The 16,692-nt window shown below is 32.5% G+C and overlaps 1 protein-coding gene across 1 annotated transcript; it reads left to right on the forward strand.

Annotated features, from left to right (window-relative positions):
- The first annotated feature begins 684 nt into the window (after window positions 1-684).
- LOC130443345 (gustatory receptor for sugar taste 43a-like) lies at window positions 685-16,108 on the forward strand. The gene is made up of 9 exons (XM_056777916.1): window positions 685-746; window positions 878-1,087; window positions 4,713-4,906; window positions 7,755-8,180; window positions 8,301-8,357; window positions 9,627-9,797; window positions 12,282-12,350; window positions 12,402-12,491; window positions 16,052-16,108. Exons 2-9 carry the CDS (start codon window positions 910-912, stop codon window positions 16,106-16,108), a joined length of 1,242 nt encoding a protein of 413 aa, XP_056633894.1. The 5' UTR covers window positions 685-746; window positions 878-909.
- The last annotated feature ends 584 nt before the right edge of the window (window positions 16,109-16,692 follow it).

Raw genomic sequence — 16,692 nt, forward strand, 5'->3', positions numbered from 1 at the left:
TAATGTTACAACAAATAGTTAAAGAGGAATCAACCCTAACCTATTTAACCAACTTTCCTTTAAATTACTCTGCCTGTAGGTTCACATTATACCTTTTTAACTTTGTCATCATCAGCATCTACTATTGAAATCGTCGTTGAAGAACATTTTTATTAAGATTAATGCTAAATTCTTTATTTTCACTGCATCTTAAATAAAGTATGATTTAAAAATTTAAATTGTATATATGAACGGTGTTTGTAATCAGAGGCTTTTCTCTCATCAATATCCTAATTACTATCGTTAGCGTGTAGGCGTTTACTTTCTTTCAGTAAACATTTTTAATGGCACTACTCCTTATCAGTAAATATCTTTTTATTTTTCCAATATTTTCGTGACCAGTTCAAGAAATCACCACGCCTACGAATGTGTTTTGATATTAAAATATTTGTTTTATTTTTTTTTTTTTTTCACTAGCATTTGTATTCTCGTCGTACTACGAAGAAAGCATTGAAATATTTACCAAACATAAGCTTCAATCACCTATCCGACAGTCTCTAAAAAGCATTTCGAACATTTCAATATTTGCATTGATAGGAATCGGAAAATATACTTACATGTCTATACGTTTTCCATTGTTTTGTTTTGATTTCATTCAATAACATTTGAGCTTAAAAACATTTTCAGATGTTCACTGGAAGTGACGTGCTATTATTAAGAAGCAACTGATATAGAAATCGAACTGGATTTTTGCAATTTCAAGATAGGTGAGTCTTTGAAACTATGTAAATAGATAATATTATACAAACTATTCGCCTAACACAAATTAAATGTGTGAAGAATTACCATATTTTAAAATAATCTGTACGTAATGTATTGCAGTTTAAAAATATTACAGTTTATTTGGTGAAAACTGCAAGAGACATTAAGATGATTGTTGATGAGCTGGTTATTTCTGTGTCTGTGTTTGAGGCTATGGAACCACTAATTGTAACTTCGAGATTATTCGGTCTTTTCCCTATCACCTATACGAATGATGGTAAAACATATAGATTAAACTGGTCTATTGCTTATGGATTATATACTTATACGTTATCACTTGTATTGGGTGAGTGAAATCACATTAACGACGAGTATTTCATTTGTGTTTTAAACATAACATACACCTTGGCAAATACAGGAATGAATGTGAAATAGCCACGCGCATCAATGCGCGTTACTAGATGATGGTAGTAGGGATTAGTACGGTCCCTCAAGCAGATATACTTGACTACTATTTTCAATTCTATTGTGTCTGTTAGATAGTGAAGAGCACTGCGCGAGTACCTATTTCCCTTGTTTTTACTGGATACCGAGATAGAATATATATTTTATTATGGGGTTTCTCGACATTCACTCCTGTATTTGCCAAACTGTACTATAAAATTTCTTACTACTGATATACTTTCTTCTTCGCGTACCGTGACCATTATCGATCGTTGGCTTCCATGTTATCTACCTCACTTACTATCATTGCTTTATATATTATAAAAATAAGTTGTTGATTTCCTAAACCAGTGGTCGACAAAGTGCGGCTCCACAGCCGCATGACACTCTTTAGCTCCTTAAAAGCTGCCTGTCAGAAATATCCACGGAAGCTCTATATTTTCATTAAAAAAAATATCATATTCCCCTCCATACAATTGTGTCGATTTCAACAGATGGGACCAAAAGTATGAGAAGAATGGAAGGAAAAATTAATGACTAGAAACTTTGTTACCATTGTATCAATCACCAAGAAGCGCTTTGTGCGCAAATATTTCAAAAAAAAATCGTAAAGTTATGGAATTAGTTCACAATCTAGAACTAACAGATCATGGGATTCAAAACTTTTATTTCATTATGCACGTTACGTCTCATCTATATAATATCATCTTAATCGTAAACTAGAAGGGAAAGGAAACGTAATTTTTTCGATTTTAGAAGAAGTAATAACATTCGAAAACAAATTATCCTTTTTTGCTTTGGATTTTTAAAGAGAACTACTGTTTCACTTTCCGAGCCGGGGAGGTAAGCATTTCTCAGCAAGTTTTAGGTATTTGAAAATAGCGGAGCAGCTTTAACATATGTCAAAAATCCTCTTAATGCTACAATTTTCGAGTTGAAATTTTCATCAAATATATAGCGCTGTGAAACCGATCGCATTTGTGTTGAATTGGAAATATTGGAGAATAAAAAATGATCTGCTTTGAATGACTTGGAGAAAGAACACATAATCTTTTTCAACGCGTGAAATAATAATCCTGACCCTTACCATCAGCTGAAGAAGCTCGTATTTGCGGTTCTTTTCCTTTTCGATTTTACGAATATGTCAGATTAATCTTTTTCAAGCATAAACATGATCAAGGGTGGTCTTATTGATGAGAGCTTGGAATTATGCCCAAAATCAAAAACAATAACATACAAACCTGACTTACTGAAATTTTCCAAGGAGATGCAAAATACTTTGTTCGATCCTATATACATAAAATGAATTGGTGTTCGTTAGTCTCGCTAAAAATCGAGAACGGCTGGAACGTTTTGGTCTTGAATTATTTGTGGAAGTCCAGAGAAGGTTTGAATTTAATTTCTGAAAGCAACAATAATATTTGAAATTTGACAACCAACTAATATTTCGATTCATCCTCTATGTCAATCGATACCTCAGTGCATTCTACTATCGTTGTGATAGTGATACTTTACTGATAACATGCGAGTATTTTTGCATCAAGTTGAAACTGCAAATTTGTTTGCGAAGCAGTTATTAGACATGGAAATAATGAAGTCGCAGTGGACACATTACCTACACATTTCTGTCACATCACAGACTCAAAAAATATCGAGGATCTTAATGCGACCATTCAGAATTTTCTTCCGGGATAGTTGGTTTCATTCAAATCAGTCGTCACCGTTATGAACCAAAATGACGTAGTCAACAATCCCACGGAGTTTTGAAATTCACTGGAGTTGCCTGGATTTCCACCCCACAATTTGAAGTTAAAAGTAGAATCAGTTGTCATCATGCTGCTCAACATTAATCGACTGTGCAATGGAACAAGACTGGCTGTTGGAAAGGTGATGAATAACGTCATTGAGGCAACAATTATAAAGAGAAAATACAAATGAGAGCAAGTCTGGATTCCTCGTATTCCGATTATTCCAACGGATTTACCATTCGATTTTAAACGTCCAAATTTCCGGTACGTATGGCATTTGCGATGACCATAAATAAATCGCAAGGACAGTCGTTGGAAGTTTGCAGAGTAAACTCGGAGTTTCCCTGTATCGAGCATGAAAAATTATACGTCACATGCTGGCGCGTCGGAAAACCGTCATCTTTGTTTATTAACGCACTACAAAACAAAACAATGAATATAGTCTATAAAAAAGCTTTAAATTGATTAACAGATTGTATCATAACTGTGTGTGTCTGTCAATATCAAATTGAAACCTTATAAATAGCCAGTATTTCAGGAAAACTCTGTTTTGTAAGTAAACAACATCATGTGTAATTAGTCGAAAATAATAAAATTTCATTCGTACTGAGCATTTCTTTCATTTGTTCCAAAAAAAAATAGGAATCCTTTTGTTTGTTCTAAGTTTATTTTATACAAAAGCTTAGATCTTTTTTTATCGATTGAAGTCTGCCAATTTTTTAAAAAATTTTTGTAATCTTCTGATTTGGCTCTTTAGTTAATAAGTTTGCAGAACTAAACCTAAGCCATTTACGAAGATTTTTCAACCACGATTAGTGTGCCGAACTATGCTTTTCCCGACCCGTTACTCTACCTCGTATTACCAAGTGAACCAGATCTTATTTCACAGGGTTACGCATCTCATGACCAAAGTATTTCGATTTACGCCTTTTAATAGTGTTCACTATTTCTAAATTTTCGTTCATTAACTCCATAATCTCGGTGTTAGTAATTACCTCGACTCAACTCAACTTATCTTCCAAACGTTTGAGCAGTTTTTCGGTCAGCGTCTATGCCTCAGTTTTATAAAATTTGCTCTTAATTTGGCTATTCTTGCTTGCTAGATTTATTGTTTATTACGGTTCCCAGCTACGTTAATTTTTCTTGATCTATTTGTACCTTATTTACCACGATTGTTACTCATGATACATTTTCTTGTTAGTTTTCTTTGTATCAAGCTTTAGTCGTGATTCTAGTAGACTATAACCAGGCAGTCTATGATCCTCTGTAATTTTTTAAGCGAACTGGCTATTTAAAGTTCGTAGTAGCGATAACTTAGACATCTCCATCAGTGTTCTTCAACTTATTTGAATATTTCTTCAGACTACAAATTAAAGAGCAATGAAGATAGAATGCACGCTTGTCTTACTCCTCTTCGTATTTCAACGTCACGAAAACTTACGCGAGTAGATTAGCAATAATAATAATGTAGGGTGAAGTGGGGCACATTCAACAACGGAGCACAATCCTATATACCTCAATTTAGTGAAAAATCTTTCATCCTGGTTAAGTTACTAAATTACTGTAAGTGTTTAATGTGCTTAATTTGCTCAGGTTTTCTTGACAATTGAACAATCGTGAATTTTCTAATCGTGGAATGTTATTCAAAGTTCATAACAATCTTTAGCTGTATCAATCTGATTACTCGCGACAATTTGAATTAATTCATATAAAATACCAAGTTTTAATTTCCAAATCTAGTCTTCGTTCATATTACTGTGAAATACTGACTTTTTTCAGCTGTTGCGACTGTATTGGGATTGATATCAGATATTAAGAAACATCCAAAAGATGCGTTACGTATGACAGATGAAAAGACTAGATTCGTTACTTGCGGAGATATAAGTATCGTAATAATCATTGTTGTTTTTGCAGCAATTACTGTACATTCAAAAATAAGAAAGATTTGGAAATTGATGATTGTCCTTAACAAGGTAAGTCCGAATTTGGAGAATAATCTACAAATGAATAGGATAAAACATAACCTCACTCATTGAAGTATTATCAATTGCTTTTTTATAAATGAGAAGGATTTCAGCTCTTCTCATAACTAAAGTTTCCAATCTTTCCAGATTACGACTAATATTTTCATTTAATTCATGCTTTTTTCTTATATCAATTTGGTCTATCCACTTCTTCTCGATTTACCTTTCCTTCTCTTGATAGTACTTCCTGCTTCAATTGCTTTTCTTGTAAGTCTGTGTGACTTCATTCTGTGGAAACGTCTTTACCGATTCAGCAGTTTTTTCTTAATTTTTCTTATCTTTTTATCTTTTTTGTTCTATTCCTGGTGGAATTTATGTTGGTGGTGTTTATAATTCAAGATCATCAAGATCATTACTTTGATTTCACGGAAGTTCATCACTTTCCCTACTAACTAAAACCTCGCCTCTTCTTCCAAACACCAACCTGGAAAGTGAGACAAACTACTGCGCAGAGCTCTCTGGATATTTTGAGAATCCAGATTCCAGTGGTTCTATTCTCTTAACAATCTTATCATGATACAGAACATCATCCATACAGAATATCATGTGTACAGAACATCATTCTACACTCCATCGCAGTAGGTGTAGTAGAATGAATTCATCTTACCCATCAGGTACAAGTAGCACTTGTGTACAGATAGAAATTTTGTGAGGTAATACCCATTTTCCTCTTGGTTCCTCTCGGTCGAAGACTGCACACATGGTACCTAAGGCTTAAAATATTGATAATAACATTAGTAAGAGAAACTAAAATATATGAAATGGGCTTTAATTGTGTCAAAACAACAGAGAAGATATGAGTAGAAGACGTACAAACAGAGAACCTATGAGTAGAGAGTTAGAGCACAAAGAGCAAGACGATTAGGATATTCCACAGCAGAGAATTGTGAAAATGATTCTAAATGTAAGAGGAGGTGGTAAAAAGACACCTATAGGAAAAATAACTACAAGAACTCTAGCTAAAAATAGATTATTTCGAAGGAGCTATTTTCTTATTTTTTTGGCAAATTTGACATTTTGAGGACATCGAAGATTCTAGAATGTAATGATAGTGTATTTAAAATAAGCCTCTAGTAGCAGGGGAGTGAAAATTAAACTGAACGGGTGTATTTAAATAAATTAGATGGTAAGTGTTAGTGAATAGTTTGGTGAGTAGGGGTTAGTGAATAAATAAATGAAGTGAGAAAGATACATCATGTGTTTAAGTTCACCCTCCCGTTTTGAGAATAAAAACTTTTGAATAAATAAGAAGAACATTACAATATTCTCATGTCGGATATTTACTATCTATACCATATCATCTACATACACCAGTAAATAGTAGAGCTACTCTTGTAACAATTTCTCCTATCTACCAGGTAATGTTATTAAAAAGTGAATTTACTGAACTGGGCCCTCTATAAATGTGTCACTGACTATTTTCGTTAAGTGTTATGCTCTTAATAATGATATTTATTAAGCAAAGCTGGTAGCAAAACAGCCCAAAAGCTTTTGCTAATATATTAAAAAGCTTTTATAATTTGAATGTCAGTTTCTATCCCTTTTTACATAAAATTAATGACCGCATTTTTTATCAGCACGATTTTCAACGTTACTTAAGAACTTCCTACAATTAATTGACCATTTATATAATGCCCAAAACAAAACAAAAAATGGAGCATATCAATTAATGACATACGGGATATTCTGAATGTACAATTGATGAGAATCACAAGTGTTCAAGAGAATTCTCCATTTAAATGATTCTGATTGAATTGAAATCAGTGCTTCAACTAAATCATAGCGATGAGATTCAACATCTAGAGAACAACGGAGATGTAAACAAAACAAATCAACTGTGAACGCAATATTCATATATCAATAAATAGAAAAATCAGTCAACAAGCCAATATGGCCATTTTGTGGACTTCAATAAAGCCTTTAATAAAGTTCGAGCGGGCGTATTAAAGATTAATATTTCAATTTCAAATATAAAAATCTTATTAAAGAACTTAACTAACTTAACTTATTAAAGAAGAAGTAGCAATTTAGAATATGGTGAGATGACCTAGAGAACGTGAACGAGGTTGTAGAGATCATGTCGAAGCGGGCAAAATTAACAGAAAACCTGAAACTGAACATAGGAGACCTCTACACAGACTATGTATAAGAGATAGAGTTCCACGTGCCACGAGCTCAAAAAGAGCTTAGGATGTGTGTTCAGGGTCCTATTAACGAAGGAAAAGAAAACATTTATGTGTACTCTTTCTCAAACTTCAACCGACTTAATTCTTGTTTCTTTTGATATACGAAACGTATGCAACGGATTTTTCATCAATTTCCTCAGTTTCAGTAATCACACGAATACTATTATATTATATCGAATAATATTCACGATACTGTCGTTATTTATATCCGTAATCTAAGTCTTTTGACTATCTTGAAGACGCTAAAGCCATCCAAAAAAAAGTGCTATATTCTTCTTTATATAAATCATAAGTTACAGTTACAGAACTCGTAGCTTTACTGTCAAATATTACTTGCGAAACAAAAAATAATTCTGATGTAAAGGAAAGCTACGGCTAAACTGATTTGTTTGGACTAGTAACAGATACTTTAGCCGTAATAGAAGGTTTCTAGATAATTGTTATCGGTTGCTTGTGCACGTGAAATTCTTTTGTACCTTCGTTATTTAATTTTCTCGTAATACTAATAAGTTTAAAAGGAAATCGCATTTACGCAATGAAAAGCTGTTAAGTAAATTAATTAGAAGAAAGCTCGTGTAAAGAATTTCTCTAATTAGTTTTTTGCATTTTAGACTGATAATATAATTCCATTCAAGAATAGTGGTAGAATAAGAAAAACATCCATATATTTTATATCTACTGTTGTGATAGCAACAGTTTTTGTTTTTACATATGACATTATCTTAAAATCGAAGGGTAAGGACCGTTTGGACTATTTGAAAACATATTTATCCTTCTACGTCTCATATTTTATCGTTATAATGATGGCAGTGTTTTATTGGCATGTTATTTTTCTGATAAAAACAAGGATTACTTCATTGAATGATAACCTTAAGGCTGCTAGAGATCTTAATTTAGAGAGTAATTTTTGTATGAACATGGTTGGTCTTCAACATTTACATGACAGTATTCCAAATTCTAAAAGGAATAGTATTAAAGATAGTAGACATATAAACACAATTGTTACTAATAAAAAAGATTCTCCAGATTTGGGTAAAGTATAATAACAATATTATTATGAATACTGTTTTTTTTACAATTCTCTATAGATATTTCGATGCAATTGAAATCTGATCGATTTTTTAGCCAGGAGATTACTGTGGCTATCAATTTTTCAGAACAAAATTTTAGAAGCTGTTGCTATCGTTAACAACTCTATGGAATTATGTATACACGTAAGTTAGAAAATTTTTATTGTAATCTAATTGAAATAAACAGACAATAAACAAACAATTATAATCTTTCTTAAGGTCTCTTCTTCCGAAGCTGGTAGAGGAATATGATTTTATATGGACTGCGCTGCTAGCTGCAGACTTCCACTACAAAGTACAGCGTTTCAAGCAATGCAAATCTATCAAACAGCGCAACTCAGAAACGCCACTTAGCGGCGTGTACTGCTTTGTAGAAGCTCCGCCAAAGAGAAAGGCCCTTATTTAGTGTGTTGTTAGTATTATTAATCAGTCGGTTGCATTGTTCATACTTACTAGATAAAATAGAAAAGCTAGTCTTTAGAATGCAAATAAAATTTGTTCCCCGAAGATCATCGTACAAGGTATGATGCAGAGAGAAGATGAGTGTCTACTCAAAATTTGCGCTTTCTCGTCTCTTCTACTTTCAACCATCCCGTGAAAAGTGGAAACAGGAAGAACATAGAGAGGGAGGATATTGGTAGAAGATGGGAGACGTAAGGGAGATTTCGTGGAATAAAGTGCAAGAAAACTGAGGAAAACAATGATAAATGTGCATTCAATTTTAGATTTTTCTTATTGTGAATAGTATTTCCTGCGGTTTTTGTTACATTGTATCATTATTCTTGGTAATTATTTCCACCAATTCTCTTCCTCGGTCTAACCTGACTCAAATCAACATATTTTGGTTAATTTTTGCCTATAAGCGTATCAATGCTGGACTTGTACAAAAAAGAACTGATACGTCTAATGGACGTAGTAAAAAACCTTATCAAAATTGAAAATCAAGGTAATGTTCATCGTTTTAAACGGTTACCGTATTATTCACTTTGTTTCCGAGAATCAGATGGTTAATAAGGAATACTACTTTCCTTTTTTAAGACGACCACGTAAAGCAACTTGTCGTAAGCGATCAGATTTGTTAGCAGAGAGACACTACGATAATGCGTCGTCATATTCCAGTATCAACCGATGACCAATTTTTAGCTACTTGTTCAGCTACTCTATTTACCCAGCTTAGCCGCATGTGACTTTTTCCAAACATAAAAATCCACTTCGTGGAACGCGCCATGAATTCATTGTAGCCTTGAATATTAATTTACGTAAACCATTCCATCCGAGGCTTACAACAAGTTTACGGAAATGTGGATATTTATTGGTCAGTCTGGCTTATATTTGATCACATTTATCACTAAAACGGTTGAATCAGGTTAATTTACCAATAAGTGGTATTTCCTATTTTTTTGTTTGTTCCAGATCCTAATGCTGAGCTGTCTTCTTCATTTGATCGTTACTCCATATTTTTTAGTTGTGAAACTATTGGGAAGTTATGACGTCTTTCTCATATTGATAGAAGTGATATGGCTTTCAGCACATATAGGACGGACTTTAATTATTGTTGAACCGTGTCAAATTTGTATAGACGAAGTAAGTTGATTTGGATTCTCAGAGTTTAGCACGAAGCTTATAACTTATAACAGAAGAAAATTATGGAAAAAATCAGACTAATTACTACTAATAAACTAGATCCTACTAGCCCCAAGGTCGTCGTCATAACGTCGATTCAAAGTGTTGCTTGAATCACAAAAATGTCGATGGTGAACAGCTTTCAGTGTTTTTTAATGTTTTTAATAATACTAGAGCTGGTTTTAACATCACGAGAAATAATCTTCAGAAGGTACTAAGACTGGCTTGCATATATGTAACTGGAGCCATGATATCATGCCAAACAGATGCACTAGAAGTGATTTCAAATCTTCCACCTTTTCAAATAGTATTGGAGAATAAGGTCAAATCGTTATCAAAAAATTTATCTCAAAACTAAGCTGATGAAACCAATGAGATCAAGATAATATACAAAAAATGAATAGAAATGCCATCAAATTGTATATGGATGGCTCAAAAAAGCAGACAGAAATGGAAGAGAAGTATACAGACCCAGAACTAAATACTCTGATAGCATGGGCAATGCACCAAGTAATTCTCAAGCAGAAGTATATATGTATAAATGTATCCAGTTAAATCTAGAACAGAATTATCGAAAACAGGAAATCATCATCTTGTCCGGAAGTCAAGCAGCACCAATGTCATAAAATCCTTGCTAAACTAGTAAACGAATCCATAATACCCGAACTCTTTTGTGGCATAAGCTACAGACTAATAGAGTAAAAATTGGAGAGGAAAGTATATAGGGATAAAATTAGTTACTAAAACAATCTACAGGGGTTTAGACATGCAAATATACTCCTTGGAAACTATAACAGGGAAACATCTTTTGGATGTACTAAGCTTAACAAGATTAACAAGTCTTGATGAGACACTGTCGCCTCAATGGATACTTGGAGACGATGTTTAGCAGAGTGCAGTATGCAGATTCTGTTACCTAGAGGACGAAGCCTCTATGTACTGTCTCTCGAAATGTGATGAACTCCATAGCACTGCACCGGAGAACCTACGATAATATTACTAATAATACGATAGCTTTACCTATCAATCTTTTCGTCCTTTAATAATTTTATTTACAATGCAAGTCAACAAGAACTATAACTTGAATGTTGTTTCCAATAATGTATATAACTTGATTATTATTTATTTCGCACATGTAATGATGTATTTGAAATCTACATACAGCATTGATTATTATGAATTTTCAATTGTCACTATTGTAGTTCCAAAAATATAAACGCGCTACAGAAAATATCAATCTTCATTACTTTATTAATTTAATTTTGAAAAACATATTAATTATATTATTGAAATGCATTAAAATTTGTCGACATCATCAATAAATCATATTTATAATGGCTAATTAGTTCAATATGAATATAATTTAGACAGAGTCATCATGGTTAATAGTTTGTACAAAATATGTTGAAAAAATTAGGTCTTTTCTATAATACAATTTTCTCAGCATCAGCCCTTTCTGTGAAATCACCCTTAGAAGGTGGGGACTAAATCGAGTTTTTTTTCTAAACGTGTACGGCAATCCCAGACACGTAGACTACGCTCATGTATTTTGGCTAGAAGTGGTTATTTCCTGCATTTCCAGCATTGATATGAAATAAAACCAAGGTTGCTAATTTCAGCCTTGTATAATGTAAAAGAAATATTGAAAAAAATACCCGTGGTAAGTTCTTTGCGAGTGTTAGGAAATTACAGAGTTTCAAGCTTCTACCTTTACTAAAAATTCAATTTTAGCAACCTCCTTAAGGCTTTCATCTCGGAAAGGGGAGGAGTGAGAAAATTTTATTATAGGAAAGACCCATCTTAATTCCATCATCTCCTGAATTTTGTCGCATGAATTTAGAAACACCCTGAATTATGGCTAATTTGTATATAATTAGGTCAATATAAGTTGGGCTCAATCATTCAAAAATACCCCATAGTTAATAGTGAGCCCAAAATGGCTGATTTCTAATGAAATCATCTTAATATTTTTTTATAGGAATTGAGAATAAGGGTAATTTGATTCATCTCCCTGTTAGTGTTAATAAAATATTCGAACTCCTGAATTAGATAACTTTCCTGACACAACTCACATATATAGGAGCTATTTCTGAAAAGTATATAGATATTAGATATTAGATATTATTATTAAAAAAAAAACATAAAGACATAAGTATATATGATAAAATAATTCTTTTTGGGGGTCAATGAATTTTAGCAAGTTTGTGTTTGATATATTGAATATAAAACATATTTTGATCTATGGATAAAAATGAAATAAATGCCTCAAATGATCAATATTGTTTTCATTCACAACAAATCTATTATTACTGTTACGATTTTATATTTTTACTTAATATAAGTACGAATCTGACTTGGATAAATGACAAAATGTAGTTATATTTTTTCAGTTTTTCTACTAGTAAATATATCAGAATGAAAATCTGTATATTCTCATTATTTCAGCACAAGAAAACGTCAAATTTAATATATGAACTTCTTATAATCGAACTTGATGAACAGGTGAAAAATTCAGTAAGTATCCAAACGTATCTCTAACAAATAAATTGAATAAAAGTTTTTCAGCTAACTTTACTATTAATGCAATTGAATAACTGGAAGTTGAATTTTTCTCCATGTGGATTTTTTAAAATCAACAGATCGCTGTTAACTTCAGTAAGTGCAATATTTCAATTTGAAATTTCGTTTAATAACGAGGGCTGAATCAAGGATAAGGTTACCGTATTTTTTACAATTAGAAAACATTATTTATTATTATTTATTTATACATAGTTGAAAAGCTTACAGTGTTATCTATTCTTCAACATTTTTTCTCACGTACTTTTGATGATGGTGCTCCAGCTTTTGTATTCCTAAGTCGAAGAAGTCTCTCGCCAATTCGTTAAGGAAGCGTGTCTTACCTAAATGTTCCTTTACTTTGAGATAAAGACAATATTCGCTAAGAGGCTAAGCTCAGGTTGCCCAGGGAATGGGGTGTAACAGGCCATCAATTTTCTTTAAAAGCTTTTGTGTTTTACGTAGGGTCGAATGTTGTCTAGAAGAAACGCCACTATAAATCCCAGTCAGTTACCGAAAAATTTCTAGAGGCGGTAATTTTATTGCGTGGAAAAATTTGCTGGGAGGTGACGAATTCCAGGAGTACGCTGAGAGACGTAGCCAATAAAATAACGGGCGGGCTCGAGAGTAGAGGAACCACTGCGAACTTCACTGTTGTCGGATTTAGTTTAGCACGTTCCCTTGAGGCTCTAGCTCTTTACTTTTGCTACAACCCTCGTAGAAACACCCTTAAATTAATATTTCAAGAAATTTACGTTATTAAATAGAAACATAAAATATGTTCTAAAGATAATTTCGGTAATAGCGAAGAAGTAAATGTAATATATATGAAAATTTTATTATAAAATAAATAAATATGAAAGAAGGGTCACTGCAACGTTTATTTCACATAATGTTAATTTTTAACTATAATTACGAATTAAAAATGACTTCAAACAAAACGTGTTTCAAAACAATAATAAGCATTTAGTGACTATTTTTGTTATGATAACCTTTATAAAACTAAGCAAAGAATTTTTGTAGAAGTTCTATATGAATGTTTCTATAAATTGGAACCAATTGAGGCTGTGCCATTAATCGTTATGTCAAATAACTGTATTTGTTTTATAGTCTATTTTTATGAATTGGAGAGTAATAAAATGATAAAGCACTCCCAATCCATAGGCGTATCACTTCCTTTAGTAGAGCACCTTCAACAAAACCCTTTGAACTGCTGATATGTACTATTATCAGTTTTCGATCAGTAAATAAATTATTTAAAAAAGCCTATCTTAAACTTGTAACAGCTTCAACTTGCCAAAATTTATTTGTTGTGTGTCTCTCATTGATCCATGTTTGATCTAAATAGAATATATTTCTTTTTTGGTTTCCCATTACTTTTATAGTCATTAGGTAATTTTTTGTCCATAATACAACATCGTTTCTTTTTATTGAAATAGACTTTCTGGAATGCTTTTTCCCGCGAAAAACTATTTTTTCCATAGTGTGCTTCGACTTAGTCCAGAGCAATCCTTATCATCTCAAAATGTGACAAGAACTTTGTCTTTGAATGCAGTCGGAAATTATTTCTTAAAGAAGAACGCGAGAAGTCTTTCTTTCAAATTATTTTCTATTTCAAATTTTGGTTAGGTTAGCTGTTTGAACCTCGCCACATTTCTCTTCTTTAATAACTGGGTAAATCGTAGATTTCCTAATACCTAGCGTACTACTGACTAATTCCATTGTGTCATCATCAACACTTTTATATATTTGTTTGACTGTGAATTACTTGAAATAATTGGATATTAATGTTTTATGATTAACTGGTAAAGGACCGATTTTTTGGCGTTTTCGTAGCCCTTTCAAATTTTCCATAATCACACTAGACTTCACAATAGATTGCATACTACACCTTGTAACTAAACTAAATTTGAATCTATTGTGTCCCCTTTTTGGCTGCGATACTGGGGAACCTATTGTTTACAGCTGATCTATCAATTCCACTCCTTTTAAAAAGTCTAGAATGTGGGATGGCTTCAATTACCTGAGATCTTCGTCTTCTACACCCAGGTGTAGTGCTCTGGAGCTCCTTAGTTTTTCACATTCCATCTTCTATGCAACAAAATCTGCACGCCGCATTATCTGCTAGGTCTAGTAAGTATTTATTGAGGCGACAGTGATCAGTTAGAGCTCCTGTTAGTATTTGTAGATAGTTCTTAATTAGGTTGATACATTCAGCAGATCTAATCTGGTTATAGTTCCTCAAAATTCTTTGCCTGTCTCAGCCCCTGTAGGTTGTCCCATTAATTGATTTTGCTCCTATCTACCTTCTTGTCCAGTGCTTTTTCCATTACTCCGTAGCTGATACCACAGAAGGGTTCGGGTCCCATGAGGGCTTGTCTTCCCCCGCTTTAGCTAGCTTTCCAACTATTTCATTTTCTTTCACTTCGGTTCTCCCGAAATCCATTGTAGGGTAATTTTATTTTTCTTGCCTAGCTCTTTCAATTTTTCTAGGCAATCTCAAACGATTTTGGACTTTATGATATTGGAGATTAGAGATGTGATGGCTGCTTGACTATCGGACAGAAGATGATCTCCTGTGATATTTCCTCTCTAGATTGAACTGAATACATTTTTCAATTGCATAAATTTCTGTTAGAAAAAAAACTTGGTGCGCTGCCCAGTCTTTCAGAGTGTTTGGTTTTAGGCCCGAACACTCCTATTCCAAATTCGTATGCTGTTTTTGATCCATCCTAACCATTTAATGGCATTTCTGTTCATTTCTTGTATAGTGATTTGATCCCATTTGCTTTTACAGTTTATTATCGAGGTGAAGCTTTTCTTAAAGCTACACTTTTTCGATGCAACGTCCTAAGGCATGCCCCAGGGTTGGTAATTATTTAGGAACGGGTTTTCTTTGAACTTAGTTACTATATGGAAAAACCTAAAATCGTATTTTGAACACTCCAAACCTTTTTTTAGTGTTCTGTACAGCTTACGGTTATAAAAGACCGAAAATACTTGCATTAAATTTCTGAAAAGTTTAGGAAATATTAAGATTTAGATAATCATGTAATAATATTTAAAATGACCGTACTAAATTTTTCATTTATAAGTGGATTTTTTCACTCTCTCGAATAAAAAATAGACTAAAGCTGTTTCATATAATTATAACAGATTCTAAAATACTGTCAGTCTCCTCTCCATATTAAATTAAATTGCAGTTATTGTCACTTTCACTCGACACTTCACAAAATAATTTTTATTTCTACTTGAACTTGTTTCGACTGTTTATGAAGATACATAGACACTTGTACAACTTTATAAATAGATATTTTGAAGATGGATTTGGGATTTGAAAGACATTATTATAAATAAAGTATGAATGAATGTTTACCTCTGGTATAAGAATAAGACAAAATTATACCCGATGAATTTTCAATGCTCTCAAAAAATTTTTCGTGTTCATTTTTACTGATCTATGTAACAGTGGCATCTTCAAAATTATGAGGAACCCTTTTTGTTTCAGGAAAACTTTTCTATTTTGTGACAATGTAGCTGATTAATTTCAATTTTAATTTGTTAGACTAGTTAGACTATAGTATTCCAATATTGAATTTGAAAAAAGGTGTGTAATGTGTCTGGGAGACAGATTTTCTATTTTTGACATTATGTTGTAGATCGCTGGAGCTGTAACTACATATTTAGTCATACTATTTCAATTTAAGGATCCTTAAATTGAAAATTACTCATAAATATGTTTACGAGTGGATATTTTGCTTCATATACACGATTGTGTGAAAGTATCAAGAGATTCATTACAGCACAATTTATCCTACAAAAAAGTTTTAGTGCAAAGTGTAATTTTCTTCTAACTAGTAAATTTATTAAAAAAAAGAGTATAAAATATATTGTTTATATTTTTCGTTGTTCCTCTATATTGGTCAACCTGAAATAAAAAAAAGCCGTTGATCCAAATAAATTTCTATATAATGTTACGAAGTTCGCAAAATGGTTCCTTAGGCCAACCCTGTCAAGCTATGGAATTTTGAAAATTCGGCGAATTCGAACAGCGCTTTTCACATTTTTTATAATTGACGGAACTCGTTTTATGTTTATTTGTTTATATTTTTTTGAGAAGCAGGTGGTTTATTTACAGTATTTCTTCTAAATAATTTCTAGAAAAATCTATTTATTTTTTTCTAGAATTTTAGATAGAGAGATAGATAGAGTTTTAAATAAATAGTCGTAATGAATAGAGAGAATTAGTAAAAGTAATCGCAGAAAATATTCAAGTGGTATTCATAAGTAAACTATATAA

Source organism: Diorhabda sublineata, chromosome 4 (assembly GCF_026230105.1).
Source record: "Diorhabda sublineata isolate icDioSubl1.1 chromosome 4, icDioSubl1.1, whole genome shotgun sequence".
NCBI classification, from domain to species: Eukaryota; Metazoa; Arthropoda; class Insecta; order Coleoptera; family Chrysomelidae; genus Diorhabda; species Diorhabda sublineata.